Source organism: Rhinopithecus roxellana, chromosome 14, assembly GCF_007565055.1.
Source record: "Rhinopithecus roxellana isolate Shanxi Qingling chromosome 14, ASM756505v1, whole genome shotgun sequence".
NCBI classification, from domain to species: domain Eukaryota; kingdom Metazoa; phylum Chordata; class Mammalia; order Primates; family Cercopithecidae; genus Rhinopithecus; species Rhinopithecus roxellana.
The window spans coordinates 87,327,368-87,343,571 of record NC_044562.1 but is presented as its reverse complement, the minus strand read 5'-3'; the positions used below and the strand labels follow the sequence as shown (position 1 = coordinate 87,343,571).

The window sequence follows — 16,204 nt, the reverse complement described above, 5'->3', positions numbered from 1 at the left end:
GTTTAAGCTAGGCTCAGCTGAGGTTTGTGGTACTTGCAACCAATGTTTCCAACTGCCCAACTGCCCACATGGTGAGTCTAAGACAATCAGGGTGCATATCCATCTATTTGTGTGTAATCTAATTGAAAGGGTATATATATATATATATATTTTTTTTTTTTCCTGAAAAAGTACTTGTCTCAAGAGAAACAGTATTTATTATACAGAGCTTTGCGCCACAACCTCTAGTCTCTAAAGTTTTTTTTTGAAAGCACTAAACAGTACATTCAATAACTAGGTGGGTATCAATAAAAGAAACTAGCCAGGTGTCAAATGCAGCATATTTTAATTTGTTTCAAATAAAGCAATATATGTATATATATTTTTTTCAGAAAAACACCAGATGTTAAATTCTACAAAAGCGCATGTGTCCTCAGCAGATCATGTTTGTCTGATTATTAAGAATTCTTTTTTGTAACATTAACTCTCTAAAGACAATCAATGGACTGACATCACTGCTACAACATAGGTTGCTAACTGAGCCTCTGATCTTCAGTCACATCTTGATTTTCCTAACAATGAGTAAATACTGCCTGGCTAAAATGCTGCAAAGTCTTGATGAGAGAAAGCATCAACAGATCAAGCAAAGCCATGAAAGTTATGAAGCAAGCTAGAGCTGATTATTAGAATTAGTAAAAATGATTAAGAGAGGATGACACAACCATACAGGATTTGTATATTCTGATTGACTCTCTTTTGGCAGCGAATTGGGTCAGCACCTCGGGCAGGGAACCAAAACTGAGTGAAAACTGCTCTTTTTCCTCCTAGCTCAGGCCACCAACGTCACAGCCGGGACTGAGAGAACTGCTGCATCTGTGGAAACTTCTATTCTTGTGGGGCAGAGATTGCACTGTGAAACCCTACCGACACTACCCCGGAAGGGCCTGGCCTCCGCGGTGTCTGCAGCATGCTGCCTTCGCCGGGGCTTTTCAGAATGGGCCGGGGCCTCGGGGGTCTTCACCCCCAAGGAGGCCTCTTGATTTTTGGCACCGCCTTTGTTTTTGGGCCGGAAGCCGTTGTGCGGCTGTCTTCTGTGTTCGTGGCGGTTGTTGCCCTTTCCCAGTGGATCGGCTTCATTCCCACTGCCCTGCGACTTGGCAGGCCCATTTAGCCTGTTGTTATGATACTGTGGATTAAATCTCCGTCTTTGGTTAGAAGATCCGTTCTACCAAAAAAGAAAAGAGATAAGTATGAGATGCCAGCAAGCCACAGATGACACCAGTAGACATCAGGGAAACCAAATCTCTAGCCACAGGTAAGTGTTTTTTTTTAAATACACCAGAAGAATCAGAAAACATGAAGATGAGGTCAAGCCGATAAAATTATTAATCTTAAAAGAACAGTGGACTGTTTTGTAAATGGAACTGCAAGAAAATGATGTTGAAAGAGAGGTTACAGAAGCCTAAGACAGACAATTCAAAAACTGGGTCAAATAAAATTCATAAAGATGCTTAAACTATAGCAGAATAAAATAGAAGCCAGGGGAAGAGTAATGATGATCCTGTACTATGGAGATTTCTGAGACATTCTGTAGAGACTGAGAGGGACAGGAGGCACAGAAATTGTAGACAGAAAAAGGGTGGGGTCCCTCGCCAAGCCCCACTCTCAAGCCCAAAGTGAGAACTTTATATTCCTGTTTTCCTGCTCAAATGTTGCCTTTTCCAAAACCACCCCTGGCCCACCCCACCCCACATCCTGTACCCATAAAAATCCCAGGCTCCACTGGCACAGAGCAGAGAAGAGGAGAAGAGGAGAAGCAGCTGCACGTCGGAGACTGCAGTCTGAGTCGGAGAGAAGCAGCTTGACTTTAGCAGGACTGCTTGATGGCAAGACTTTGGAGAAGAGTCCAGCCGAAGACGGCTGGACTTCAGGGCAACAATACGTTCTCACTCCATCCCCATTTTCCAGCTCTCCCTCCTGCTGAAAGCCACTTTCATTGGCAATAAAATCCCCCGTGTTTACAATTTGTTCATATGACCTGATTTTTCATGGATGCTGGACAAGAGCTCAGGATACAGAAAAGTGTCACACTGACCCTCTGCCTTTATGAAAAAGTAGAAGGTTTATTGAGCTGTTAAACACTTAAGCCATCCTTGAACTGAAAAGCTAAAGGAGCATTGCAACACATGCCCTCTGGGGCTCCAGGGGTCACGGGTACCACCCTAGGCACTGCTGTGGGACTGCATGGAGTTTTGATCCTGCCAGCGTGCAAAAGTGCTTGCTCTAGCTCCTGCACCTGCTCACTTGCATGCTCTCCCTCCCTCAAGGGGTTGAGAGCTTCAGGCTAAGTAAGTGAGGCATCCCTGTTGCGAGGCCTGCGAAGGGGTCAAGGAAAATTTCCTGTTGAAAACCATGCATAGGAATTCTAATTACGCAAGTGAAGAAAAAATAAAATTCTGTAACTTTTCTTCAAATAAAATTCTGTAACTTTTCTTCTCTAAAGTAGCTTTTCTAATTTATTTCAAAACAAATATCTTCATAGTTCAGAAACATTATCTTGGACAAATACGGGGTGAAGTGCATCTGGCAGGTCTTGGTGGCATGCAGAAATAAGGTGTATTTTCACAGAGGTCATTCGTTGTTTTTCTAAACTTTCTGCAGTTATAAGCAAATAAATTTTGAAGCCTCTATTAAAAAATCATTCCTTCAACAAATCAGTGGCCAGGAACGTAAATGGATGAGTAGTAAGGATGGAATGGATTAAGCTCCTGTGCAAGGGAAAGATTTCTGAACTCCTCGAGGTCAGTAATAGCCAACGCTCATTGAGTGCTTACCAGGCACTGAATGGGGTTCCTTACCACGCACTACCTCATTTAACATCAGAATCACCCTCTAAGATAGTTGCTATTATGTGCTTCATTTTATAGATGAGGATAAGGAGTTTCAGGGACTTGCCCAAGGTCTATCTATAGTTGGGAAATGGTGGAGCTGTTCCCACTTTATATACTGTCTCCTGACAAGACTCTTAAGTTGTAACATAAATATAAACCTTTTTTGAAAATCAAACCTCTTACAAAAACATGAAATTTGATGAGTTACAAATATATAAGGTTCTTGATTTGTGCAGTGACTGGATGGTATAGGTTTACGGCAGACCAACCCCCAATAATTCAGAGCCTAGAGCCAAGAGTACAAATGTAGGTCCATACATCTGTTAAAGGAAAATAAATCCTGGGGCCCCCAAATCACTAAGCTAAAGGGAAACGTCAAGCTGGGAACTGCTTAGGGCCAACCTGGCTCCCATTCTATTCAAAGTCACCCCTCTGCTCACTGAGATAAATGCATATCTGATTGTCTCATTTGGAGTGGCTAATCAGAAACTCAAAAGAATGCAACCATCTGTCTTTCATCTACCTAAGACCTGGAAGCCCCCTCCTCACTTCCAGTTGTCCGCCTTTGCCTCCAGTAGTCCCACCTTTCTGGACTGAACCGATGTTCACCTTACACAAATGGATTGATGTCTCCTGCCTCCCTAAAATGTACAAAACCAAGCCATGCCCCACCACCTTGGGCACATGTCATCAGGACCTCCTGAGGCTGTGTCATGGGTGCATGTCCTCAACCTTGGCAAAATAAACTTTCTAAGTTACCTGAGACCTGTTTCAGATTTTCGGGGTTCACACACCATACGTATGAATACTCTTTTCCTACCTCTGGCTCCATCCCACATTGTAAGGGGGCCTTGCACACACGAATGTAGACATTCTAGACTGCACACCTAAGCATCGCCTCCACTCCCACCCTTCGGGCAGATGGGTGTGAAAACTGGCTGTGTCGTTTGTCTTCAAGATGATGTATACAGGAAAGTGGTCCAGGCAGATCCTGTGAGCAGGCTTGGGCCCACGTGGGAAGAGAAACCCAGGATCTCGAGTACTGACTGGCAGCATGCTTCAGAACAAAGAGTGTAATTTCCAGTGGCCCTGTTTCCTTGCTCTCTCTGACTCCTTATTCTGTAGAGAGGGCCACGGCTGCAGGAGGGTCAAGAAGGTTACTTGAAAACACAGCGCCCAGTCCATAGGCCCTTCTTGCCTGGGTCTACAGTGTTCTCACTTAGATATTTGAGTATATTTCAACTTACATGAGCCACTACCTAAAATGCTAAACCAGAGAATTGAAAAAGTATTTACATAGATAGTACTTAATCTAGCCTCCTTTGTTTTTAAAGAAATTATGAAAAAGGGAAACAGACTAAATTTTAGACTTAATTATTAGCATTGTCTTTAATAATGAACAGAGAGGCCAGGCATGGTGGCTCATGCCTGTAATCTTAGCATTTTGGGAGGCTGAAGCAGCCAGATTGCTTGAGCCCAGGAGTTTGAGAGCAACATGGCAAAACCCCACCTCTACAAAAATTATACAAAAAAAATTAGTCAGGCGTGGTGGCACACACCTGTAGTCCCAGCTACCCTGCAGGCTGAGCCTAGTGGACTGTTTGAGCCCAGGAGGTTGAGGCTGCAGTGGGCCGAGACTGTGCCAAAAAAAAAAAAAAAAAAAAAAAAAAAAGAACAAAAGCTGAAGATATATTTAGACTACAAGTAAAAACAGATGTGATTATTATCTTTAACTAATGAGATTATAACATGCTCCTTGTCAAAGTGCTATCTTACAGCTCATGAGGACTTCAGGGCCTGAGAAACACCTGTCAATGTCATTAATAAGAATTCTCAAAGGCCAAGACAACAAAACTCAACAAGATACCTGTTAGAAAACCAGCATTTTAAAAGACTTACAAAAAAAAAAAAAAGACTTCTTCTTGGAGATAAAATGTATCTTTATAGCATAGCATGTCCAACTTCTATATCATCAGATCCATTTCTTTTTTTTTTTTTTTTGAGATGGAGTCTCACTCTGTTGCCCAGGCTGGAGTGCAGTGGTGTGATCTTGGCTCACCGCAACCTCCGCCTCCCAGGTTTAAGTGATTCTCCTGCCTCAGCCTCCTTAGTAACTGGGATTACAGGCGTGTGCCACCATGCCTGGCTAAATTTTGTGTTTTTAGTAGAGACAGGGTTTCACCATGTTGGCCAGGCTGGTCTCAAACTCCTGACCTCAAGTGATCTGTCCATCTCGGCCTCCCAAAGTGCTGGGATTACAGGAGTGAGCCATTGCACCCGGCAGATCCCAATTTTTTGTGAATTCTCTAAGGATAAGGGGGAAATCACCTCCAAAAGATATAGTGGAGAAGCAGAAGGAGAGAAGGAAGATTGTTCTTTGGACACTTGTGTTTTAGACGTCATAGTAGATAAGGATAAAGAATGCCATTTTGAAATGTATTCTCCTTACTGAAATCCCAAGAAAAGACTGCACTAACTTTAGCCTCTTATTGATCAGCTAAACAAAAGTGGGGATTAAAAGATCTTAAAAAACAAATGCCAGGTTTCCTCTCATTAATGGTATCAGTGGCCAGGTTCCGAATCTTGTTCCTGAGTCTCTGTGGGTCCCTTCCACATGTGGGCTGGTTTTGGGGCCCCAGGGATGGTGGCAGTCCTAGTCATGAGAAGAGCCGTGTCACCTGGGTGGACTCTGCTCATGTGGTCAAGAGTGTAAGCAGGCCACTTCCTCCACATGGGAAAGCACCTGGGAGGCACAGCCGAGAGCAACCAGGGGAGTTCCCAAGAGGCCAGCTGGGCAGTGCTGCTGGGTGGTGAGTGGGTAAGGGCAGGTGGCGGGAGCCTGAGTGTGACCCCAGGAGGCCCAGAATCTAGGAGCTGCTGTTTCATTCCTCTGGAAACAGGTTCCCCGCCCTGGCACCCTGCACCAGTGTCTGCTTACCTGCTTGTTGGCCGGCATGGCCTGGTGAGAGGGGTCGGTGGTGCTGGGGAGACTGCTCACCATTTTGGGGTTTGCTGCTTTGCCTTCAGAGGGCTTATTGTGAGTGGATGATTTTCGGGAAAAGTTACTCTGTTTCCCGGAGGTTGCTGCGTGTGCATTCAGCAGAGGCAGCAGGGAGCTGCAGGGAGTTCTTGAGGAATAGTTGTTCTTTGGATGTGTAACTGCAATAAGAAAGTGCTCAGTGTTATGAGCTGCACCTCCAACACTGCTGCCTCAGTAACCCATTACGAAGCGCTAGAAGATGAAGAAACTGGCCAGGAGCTCCACAGAAACATTAAGAAAGTTTTCTTTTGAAAGATGTTATTTGAAAGGGCACCTTGGTGCTTAAGAGAACAACCAAATTTCTCTTGTGGGACTCACTGAACTGTGATTACAGCATAATCATCCAAGTTGGGAGACATTTGTAGGAAATAAGACACATCTGAGCAACTTAAATATTATTCTTTAGGTCAAGAACCACCAAGGGAAAAGAGATAATGAAACCTCAAGGTTCCTTCTCTGGCCCTGTCTGCAAATGCACTCTGCCTCATAGATCCCCCATTACCGAACCCATTCTCACCTCCCTGATCAGTTCCCTGGAACAATTGGTACTGCAGACACAGAAAGATTGGGAGCTATGTGGACACTCTGGCCTGTCAGATCCATGATGTTCTGAGAGCTTGGGAATGGGGTGATGTTGGATGTCAGGAATTCTGTTACTCTGGGTCAGGCATATCCCCCAAACACAGGGCCGGGCCTGCCAGCCCCTAAGGCATCTTGTATATTTCATTAGTGCTCCATTATCCCACCTTTAATCAGCCCTGTTTTCTGCAGCCTCACTGCAGATATGTACTGCTTCCAAGGTTCCAGGCAAGGCAGGCTAATTAGGCAGACACCCATCAGAGCTCAGGGCTCAGGGCTCAGGCAGGTCTGCTCAGCGTTTATTATGACCATTTCTGCTGGTTTTGAAAGTGGTGGTTTATGCTGGGATGATTTCTACATGATTACACTGAATCAGAACTGGAGGGAATCAATTCAAGGATAAAGCCACCACTTCCCTCTCACAGTTCACCAGAATCTGACTGCCAGCTAGACCTTTCTTTGATTCTTAAAACTGTCACCAATTTTTGAAAGCAATTTTGTTTGCTCCCTTTGTTGGATCAGATTTAATCCCAGAGTTCTGCTAGAGGATTAGGCGGGATCAGTAGCGGTCATAATACAAGAGAAATGGAAAGGTCAGGGATGCATCTCCAGTCCCTTCAGTGTATTGGGAAGGTGTGACAGCAAGCTGGGGCTGTCCAAATGTGACCAGGGGATTTCTGTGGCTCCTGTGCTCACCAGATTCAGTTTCAGGGGGTCATTATTGTCTGCAGATCAGGGACTGCTATTTCCGGTTCAGTACCTGTGGGTTCTCAGTGTGCTCGCAACAAAGCTGAGAAGGAAGGGCCTTTGGATGATTATGGTGTCTTTCAGAATGGACACCTGGAATTTGGTAAGGGACCATTTCTCCCACTAGATGGCACTTGAAATGCTCAGGAGGAAAAGAGGTGAAGGGGCACCTCTCCATCACCCCTGAGATCGGTGACAGGGCGTCACTCAGCATCACTGTCTTGCTCATTGAAGGCTGAAGTGGAAAGGAGGGTGGGGCAAAAGCTGGGGATGGAGAATGGCAAATAGGTAGATTCTTTCATAAGGAAGAGTACGGGGGGGGGGGAATAATTTTTAAAAATGCAGTCAGAAAATCAAATAATTGGCAAGGATGTGTGGACAAGGATGCTCGCAGCAGTGTTAATTAATTAATTAATTAATTTTTTAAGATGCAGTCTTGCTCTGTTGCCCAGGTTGGAGTGCAGTGGTATGATCTCCACTCGCTGCAATCTCTGCCTCCTGGGGTCCTGGCTCAAGCAATTCTCCTGCCTCAGCCTCCCTAGTAGCTGGGTTTACAGGTGCCTGCCACCACGCCCAGCTAATGTTTGTATTTTTAGTAGAGACGGGGGTTTTACCACGTTGGCCAGGCTGGCCTCGAACTCCTGGCCTCAGGTGATCAGCAGTGTTATTTTAATGGTGAAAAACTGGAAGCAATCTAAATGCAGCAACCAGAAGACTGGTGACATCAATTATACTTAGATAAATGACTGGTTAAATATATTGATATGAAAAAATGTCTACCATAGATTGTGAAGTGATAAAAGCAAATTGTATTACTATATATGTATGCAGTGTAGTATAGTATAGTTAATTACATCATAATAGGCAGTGCAGCCAAATCTTAATTTTTCAGCTGACTGCGAGGCTGTGGGTTTCTGCATCATTCACTAGTCCTCTCCTCCTTGCGGCCATCCTTAAAGCTGCTTCAGTGCTCATTCCCACCTCCCCTTGTGGGTGGGCTGGTGTGGGGGAAAAATATAGCAGCCAATTTTGTTGCACATTAGCTGCTCTAATTAAGGCTTAATAGGGAACAAGACTAAAGCTAATGGCTGAGTGAAGTCTTTCATTATCTGTAGCCTCACTCAGCACAGAGAACCAAGGGCCGAGGCTCAGGGCACTGCTGAGGGGCCCGTGCAACAGCTGGGCCCTGCACAACAATAACCGATTGTTCCCTGACATGTTAGGGAGACTCACGCTCTGCCTAACGAGTTTCTGTGGAACTAGGGCTGTCTGAAATCAGAGAAGCAGTTTAACTGGAAGTGCTTCATAAAAGTTTGCAAAAGGTATAAACTAGTTGACCTGTTCTGTTCCACTTAATAAATCCTGGGGAGTTACTGATGGGCAGTGGCATTTGAAGACTCTTTAAGTTCAAATCTCGACATTTCTGGTGACTTGTGTCATGAGCTTAGATCATTAAATCTCTTTAGACCTCACGTTAGTACCCTGGGGGGACTGCACACCTGACATTTCCAATAGCAACTCCAGATAGCACCAAGGTTACTCACACAGAATTATTTAGCAAGTATGCAAAACTCACTTTCTCCGCAGAGCATGATTTGGGCCTTCAGCTGTTCGATGTCACAGGAGAACCGGGCAGCTTTCCCGAGCTCTTCATCATATTTACGCTCGCTGACAAAGTGCTGGAGGAAAGAGATGGAAAGCAGGAGCCCCATGATTACAGAAATGACCGAGGCACCCTGTGGATGCGTTCACTCTGCTCTTCCGGTGTCCACGGCAGTGCTGACCTGGTGGGGATCTTTCCAGCCCTGTTGCTGGGAGGCTCCATGCTCAGTCTTAGTCCTGACCTGGCTAGGGAATGATCATCATCCTGCCTGGGGAATATGTGAGGGGCCTGTGTTTCTCATTTGGGCCTACATGGAATGTGTGTCTGACTCATCTATTTAAGCTTTTAGCACCCCTCGCCCTCCTAATAATTTTCTGAATTGCGTTCTGGCAGGGTCTTCTGAGTTTGGCCAAGTGCCTGCTAAGGTATTAACCATCAAGAGAAAACATGTCCTCCTTCCTAGACCCCCATCCCTATTTTAATAGGGAACTGGGAAGTCCACAAAGCCTTTAGTGTCTGGAAGATATTATTTTAAATGGCAGAATTTCAAGTGGTGTGAAAAGAAGTGAGAAAGATTATTTTTCAATTCATTTAAAATTAAGATCTATGTGTAGAAGACAACGGTGAGAAATACAGAAATAACTGACTCAGTCTCTTCCTGAGTTTACCAGGGAGTTTAGCAATGGCAAGGAAAACAGATACCATTAACTACAGTACAAGGTGGAATGTGGTTGGTGCTTTAGGAATATAAAAGAGGAAGAAATTACTTCCTACTGAGGTCTATGGGGAAAGAGTTATGTAAGAGGGAACACTGAAAAAATCATTGAACACTTACCAGGCACTGGCCAAATTCTTACCAGATAATCTCGTTTCATCTGATCACAGTATTATGAAGTCAGTACTATTATTACCTCTGTTGTACAGATGGGGGAATTGAGGTTCTAAGAATCTAAGAGAACACATAACTTATCCCAGGTCACAGAAATGGAAAATTTTGCAGCTGGACTGCTTCACTCCAAAGCCTGTGCTACTAACCATTTTATGATGGGTGGGATTTTGATAGGCAGAAATGAAACTCGGAAGATGAGTTGATTTCAATAGACCAGGAAGCTGGCAATTTTATATTTCTTACTTGATGTTCTAACAAGCTGGGATTTTTGTAGAGAGAGATGGAAGTCAGAATATATACTGAAGTCCAGTTGTGAATTTCTTTCTGAGGGTAAGGAGATAACTGCTTTGGGAGTTTAAGTCTGGTCTTAGTGGACTACAAGGCTGGAGGGAGACAGTGTAGGCAGAGAGACTAGTGAGGAGGCCACTGCAATTGGCTGGGTGAGAGGCCACACAGGCCAGAACAGAGAAGGTGGAAAGGCCACTGACACCCTCAGCACTCTCGGGTGAGGTCCTCTTCCCCATGGGGCCCGCTTTCATGCCCAACCAGGAGGGAAAGAGTTGAAAAGTCACCTGCCACTGTCTATCATCGCCAAGCCAGTTTTATGCCCCAGTTTGCAATTTTACTTTCAAAGCTAGCAGCAGCTGTGTCTTGCAACCACTCTAGTTTCCTGGAAGTGGGTATGAAGCTGGAAGGCATGTGTGTGTGTGTGTGTGTGTGTGTAGTATACTAGGTGAAAAAGAGGATAAGGGGAATTTTAAAATTTCTTCCTATTTTGTTGTAAACAGTTACACTTGCCCTCCTGGTAACCATTTCCCCTTCTGGTAACTGTACCCTGATGCAGTTTCAAAGATCCATAGTCTGTGGGTCTGGCAATCAAGATGTCACACCCTCTCTTGGCCAAATGATGGATGTGACCCAAGTAGAGGCCAATCAGAGCCTCTCTCTTAGGGATCCGAGCCAAGTGGGGTGGTACAGGGCTGATGGTCCCATGACAGCATGTCTAGTGATTATTTATTTTACCAGAACCACCCCAGTTCCTACCTAATTGTTGACCTGAGCTTTCAGATAGTGGTCTGCTTTGGTGAGCTATACTCACATCCTTTCAAATTCTACTTGTCCTTGAGGTTAGCCAGGGTCAGTTTCTGTTGCTTGTCAATGAAGGAATCTAATAAATACGTATTTATGGATAGTATTCTTAATACAAATGCAACTAAACTAGAAAAGAATATTAGGAAAGAAATCTCCACAGTCCGCATGCTTTCTAATCTTCACCGTTACACTACGTTCAGGCTTCGCGTGTGTGTATACATCTGTGGATGTGTTTATATGCATACCTATAAATCATAATGTGTGAAAATAATATCCCCCATCCCAGCTATAATTCATGGTCAAGTTACTTTATTTGGGTCAGTCTCTACTGACTGACAAAATAGCTTGTACCTCTCCTTTGGATTTACACATTTCTTCAAAGCACACTACACTTAAACACAGTGATTATGTGGGTCGTCCCCCTTCTGTGTTCTCTATTTCCACCCTGTGGAAAAGAGCTGGGTGTAGATGTTAGATCCTCAGAGAGCAGAACTCTGTGGATGCAAAACAAACATAATGGGGATCAGCTCTCTGGCTCAGGGTTCAGGCTGTGATATTTTAGAACTGACCTTAATTTCTGCCCTGAGTTCAGCCAGCTGCATCTCTGCCATCTGACTGGCGAGGTCAGTGAGTCTCTTTAGTTCTTCTGCTTTCTTCTGACGAGCAGTCAGGATTTCCACTGCCAAATAAGGAGGAGTCATACATTAGGGCCAGAGATTGAAACATATTAAATAACCTAATTTCTTGGAATCAGTTCTCGCTCCACAGACTGATTGCTTTGTTGGACCATGACTGTGTTTTCTGAGTTGGTCACGGAGGCGGGTTCACCCTCTGTGCCTATTACCAACAACCCAGTTCCTCCTGTCCTCCTCCACCAATCCCCAAGCCAAATACAGTCCCTTCTGATTCACTGTACATTCCCACTCTACATTTTCTCCACTGGTGTATGACCTCACTTACGGAATTTAGACTTTGGAAGTTTGTTACTCTGAACAACGATCTCTGAAAAACAACACTTATTAAAATCCTTTCCGAGTGATACTGCAAAGACAGGAAGTTCACTAAGCAGAAATCATTCTATATGTGCTGCACTATTAAACTTTAACAGCAGCAGCCCTCTTGAACTTTAACACATACTCACTTAGGGTGACTAGTTATGTTATTGGAATCTGACATAAAACTCTAACTTTATTAGTTTTTTTGTGAGCCAAAAATGTCTCTGCTTTTGATACTCTGCAGATATGTTTCCATTCAGGAAAGAAACAGAAGTTCTACCCCAGAGGGTCTTAGGTCTTTCTATAAGTGTCCCCAATGGAAAAATTTTGAGAGTGAGTTAGGCCAGCTAGAACTAGATTCATGTGAATTTTTTAGCATCTGCACACGTAGAGAAGACACTGGGGAGTACTCTGGCTCCAACATTTTCCCACATCTTCAGATGAACTAAAGGTTCAAATAGATGTAGTAGCCTATCAGTTAGTTTGTGTCTGTGTGTGTATACCCGTGTTTCCCAAAAGATTATGGTGCTCAGAAGCAATCAATACAAACACACAGGATGAGATTTAAATATGAAGTTGGATCTTTCGATAGATAGACTTGTGGCTCTCTAATTTGACTCATATGAATTGCCTTCATTTCTTCGGGACAAGCATTTTGAGTTATAAGAAAAAACGTGTTCATCTAAGATGACATGCATGTCGGAATCACATTCTATGCTTGGCTGAACAAGGATCAACTGCTTTATTAGACCAGATTCACAGCACACATGCAGGGCCAAACAATAAGATTTCTGATTTTAACAGTTCTTATTATACAAAATGTCAAAAAGTAGTCACCGCAAAAGCCCAAAAAGAAGTACGGAATCCATCAAGAGTTAAGATTCCCTGCAAATCAGAAACCATTCTTTAGACAGACTGAAAGGCATTTCTTTTCTTTTTTTTTTTTTTTGAGATGGAGTCTCGCTCTGTTGTCTAGGCTGGAGTGCAGTGGCATGGTCTCAGTTCACTGCAAGCTCTGCCTCCCAGGTTCATGCCATTCTCTTGCCTCAGCCTCCTGAGTAGCTGGGACTACAGGGGCCCGCCACCATGCCTGGCTAATTTTTTGTATTTTTAGTAGAGATGGGGTTTCCCCGTGTTAGCCAGGATGGTCTCAATCTCCTGACCTCATGATCTGCCTGCCTTGGCCTCCCAAAGTGCTGGGATTACAGGCGTGAGCCACTGTGCCCGGCCCCAAGAGATTATCTTTTTATGCTGATATCAATATTGAGATGTTAATAATTAGTCTATAACTCATACAGCTTTATCATCTGCCAAACTATGCTAATCATGCTTTGATTATTTAACTGGGGCTCCTCCTGGCCCCCATTTACAATACCATGTGGCTGGGCAGACAGATCTGTGCCTAATAGTCTTTCTGAATACAGAGGAGCTAGTGAAAAACTTGTCTGGATGATGAGAGTGAAAGGAAGTTTCATCTCAATGTAGACAACATATTGCTAAATGATGTTTCAGGACACGCAGTTGGACCAAAGGTCACAAAAAGGTGGCTCACTATCATTTTCAGCCAGAGTAAGTACATATGTCTTGTTTGGTTCACACATTACATTTACAAATTAATTGCCCACATTTAAAAATCAGAAGATTCCATTTGAAAGCTGGCTCTCTGGCATCTCTTAAAGTACTGGAATTTCTGGCCATAGTTGGTCAACATTACTACATGGTGACAAGTGGCTGAAGCCAAGAAGCCACTGCTCTCTTTAGATGGAGTTGGGTGCCCAGTGTGCCACGGTTTCTCCCTGCCCCATTTGGCAAATTAATGTTACCCATCTGTTTCCTGCGAGCATCTCCAATCACTCTTGGGACTACGGTGTGAACTGCACTATGTAGTTCTTTGTGTCCATGGCACCTAGTGCCTGCTTGGTACATAAGAGGTATGCAATATGCTTGCTGAGTGAAGAATTCAATGAATGAATGAATCTATTACTTAAAGGGAATATCTAAAGAAGGATGGAAGTTCCTTTTCCACAGGGGTCACTTAAGACTGTTTAGGATCCATACCTTTGATTGGTTATGTTATTTGTTTGCCATTATAATTCAACATATGGATGGGACTAACATCTGCAGCATGAGAAAACAATTCAAGTAGGAAGATGAAATGAGGTACGTTCTTCTTGCAAACCAAAATAAAAAAATTAATTCTGTGCCAGGCGCAGTGGCTCACACCTGTTATCTTAGCACTTTGGGAGGCTGAGGCAGGAGGATTGCTTGACTTAGGAGTTTAAGACTTGCCTGGGCAACAAAGCAAGACCCCATCTCATCAAAATAATAATAATAATAATAGTAATAAAAATCTGAAGGTCCAGACTTGAAAAGCAGCTAGTAAAGGGGTCATTAGACCCTCAGTGATGACACTGTCCAACAGATCTGACTTTTCTTCATGATCAGTTGTGACACTGGTGACAATTAGGGGTCATTGTTCTTTTTGATTAAGTAGAACTTGGGCATTCATACCAAACAAAAGATTTTGTAGACATAGATATAAATGGGCCCTAAAATAGGAATGCAGGTGCAAGATCATCAATAAATTCTGAGTTTACACTCATGCAAATGTGCATGGAAACGAATACTTTGCATCAGCAAGTGTTGAAATGCGTTTTACATATAGTCTCATTAACATTTCAAAGTCTTTCATTATGAACAAAGCCTTAAAACTTGAGATCTAAAGCCAATATTCTTTGGCTGGAGGGGGTGAACGTTTTCACCTCAAAAACATCAATCACACAAACAAGAAACAAAAACAGATCAGATCTTAAGCTTCATTGATCCTGTAATTTACAATAGAATAGTAAGTATGTTTTGGAAGCACCATCCTTTCAGAAATCTGTAGAGGGAGACAATTCTGTACAGCTTAGGTTTTCACTGCATTCAAGACTTAATTAATATTACGTATGTATAAACAGTATCTGGTATGCTGAAATCCACTTTCTCAATAGGATTTATAAATGCCTTCAAGTTTTTGAAACACATTGGAAACTTGCTTATATTATCTGAACCATAGAAAATCTTAAGGCTGGCCGGGCGTGGTGGCTCATGCCTGTAATCCCAGCACTTTGGGAGGCCAAGGCAGGCGGATCACGAGGTCAGGAGATCAAGATCATACTGGCTAACATGGTGAAACCCTGTCTCTACTAAAAATACAAAAAAAAAAAAAAAAAAAAAAATCAGCCGGGCGTGATGGCAGGTGCCTGTAGTCCCAGCTACTCTGGAGGCTGAGGCAGGGGAATGGCATGAACCCAGGAGGCAGAGCTTGCAGTGAGCCGAGATCGCGCCACTGTACTCCAGCCTGGGAGACAGAGACAGACTCCATTTCAAAAAAAAAAAAAAAAAAGAAAAGAAAAGAAAATCTTAAGGCTTCTCAAAGCAATAACCCTAAGCAGCAAATATGCTCAAAATCCCAAGGTGGGGGCCAGGAGCCAGAGAAGTGGCTCTTCAAGCACAAAGTATTTTTTGAAATACTTTTTATTCCTTAAAAATTCTCGTGAATTTTGCATTCTACTTCATAATTTGTTTGTGTTACTACAAATTTACAAAGTAATGTTTTCTTGCCATATCTCTAGTGAAATTGACACCTGTGCTTACCTGTGTATAAACATGAAGTTTGAGACCCTAGCACTACAACACACTTGGTTTCTTGTATTGTAAAATCTGTGTAGGAATTGATCACATATTGTAGGGTTATTGTGGAAATACATGGAATAACATATGTGAGGTGTTTAGTATAGTATACTCAAAATGCTAACTCTGAATATTATTGATAAAGTGAGATCTCTTCATCTAGAATATACTTCCTCTTTTTTGCAATTACATGACTGTTCACTAATATCGGTTCCCACAGTCTATAGATACTGATTTATTTACAATAACTCATTTAACAAGTATTTATGAAGTACCTGCAGTATTCTCAGCACTGGGTTAGATGCCATGAGAGATTTAGGAGCTTCTGTTATAATTGAGAAAATATAGTTTATAACCTCTACAGAAAATGTAAAGTGTGAAAAATACTCTTGAGACCACAGAGAACCAAGTTAAAGACGGTGGTTGTAAAGACAGTTCTGTAGTTAGTGGGGAGAAATTCCATGGTTCCTTCTATCTGTGGAGAAGACATAATGTGGATATAGGCTTGTCATTTGAGAGATGCAATAGAACCCCTGACCTCCATTTTTTTATTGTAATATGGGGGGTTGGGGTAATTTACTAATAAGAGCTCTTCCCTTTTTGCACACATATTGTGTCAGGCCCTGTGCTAAGTGCCTGACATGTATTTTTTCATTTTATCTTTACAATAACTACTTGAGATGGATATTATTATTATTGTTGTTGTTGTTATTA

General features: G+C 43.0%; 1 protein-coding gene across 6 annotated transcripts in view; it reads right to left on the bottom strand.

The window, feature by feature from the left end:
* Positions 1-308: 308 nt before the first annotated feature.
* SPATS2L (spermatogenesis associated serine rich 2 like) overlaps positions 309-16,204 on the bottom strand; it is a 178,365-nt gene continuing 162,469 nt past the window's right edge. For 3 of the 6 annotated variants that reach the window (XM_030916328.1, XM_010373603.2, XM_010373613.2), the window contains 4 exons: positions 11,390-11,499; positions 8,813-8,915; positions 5,809-6,029; positions 309-1,204 (listed from right to left, as the gene is read on the bottom strand). In XM_030916328.1, coding sequence (XP_030772188.1) covers positions 809-1,204; positions 5,809-6,029; positions 8,813-8,915; positions 11,390-11,499 — 830 coding nt within the window. In that variant the 3' untranslated portion in view covers positions 309-808. The remainder of the gene's footprint in view (positions 1,205-5,808; positions 6,030-8,812; positions 8,916-11,389; positions 11,500-16,204) is intronic. The other 3 variants (XM_030916326.1, XM_030916329.1, XM_030916330.1) reach the window with 2 other exon arrangements.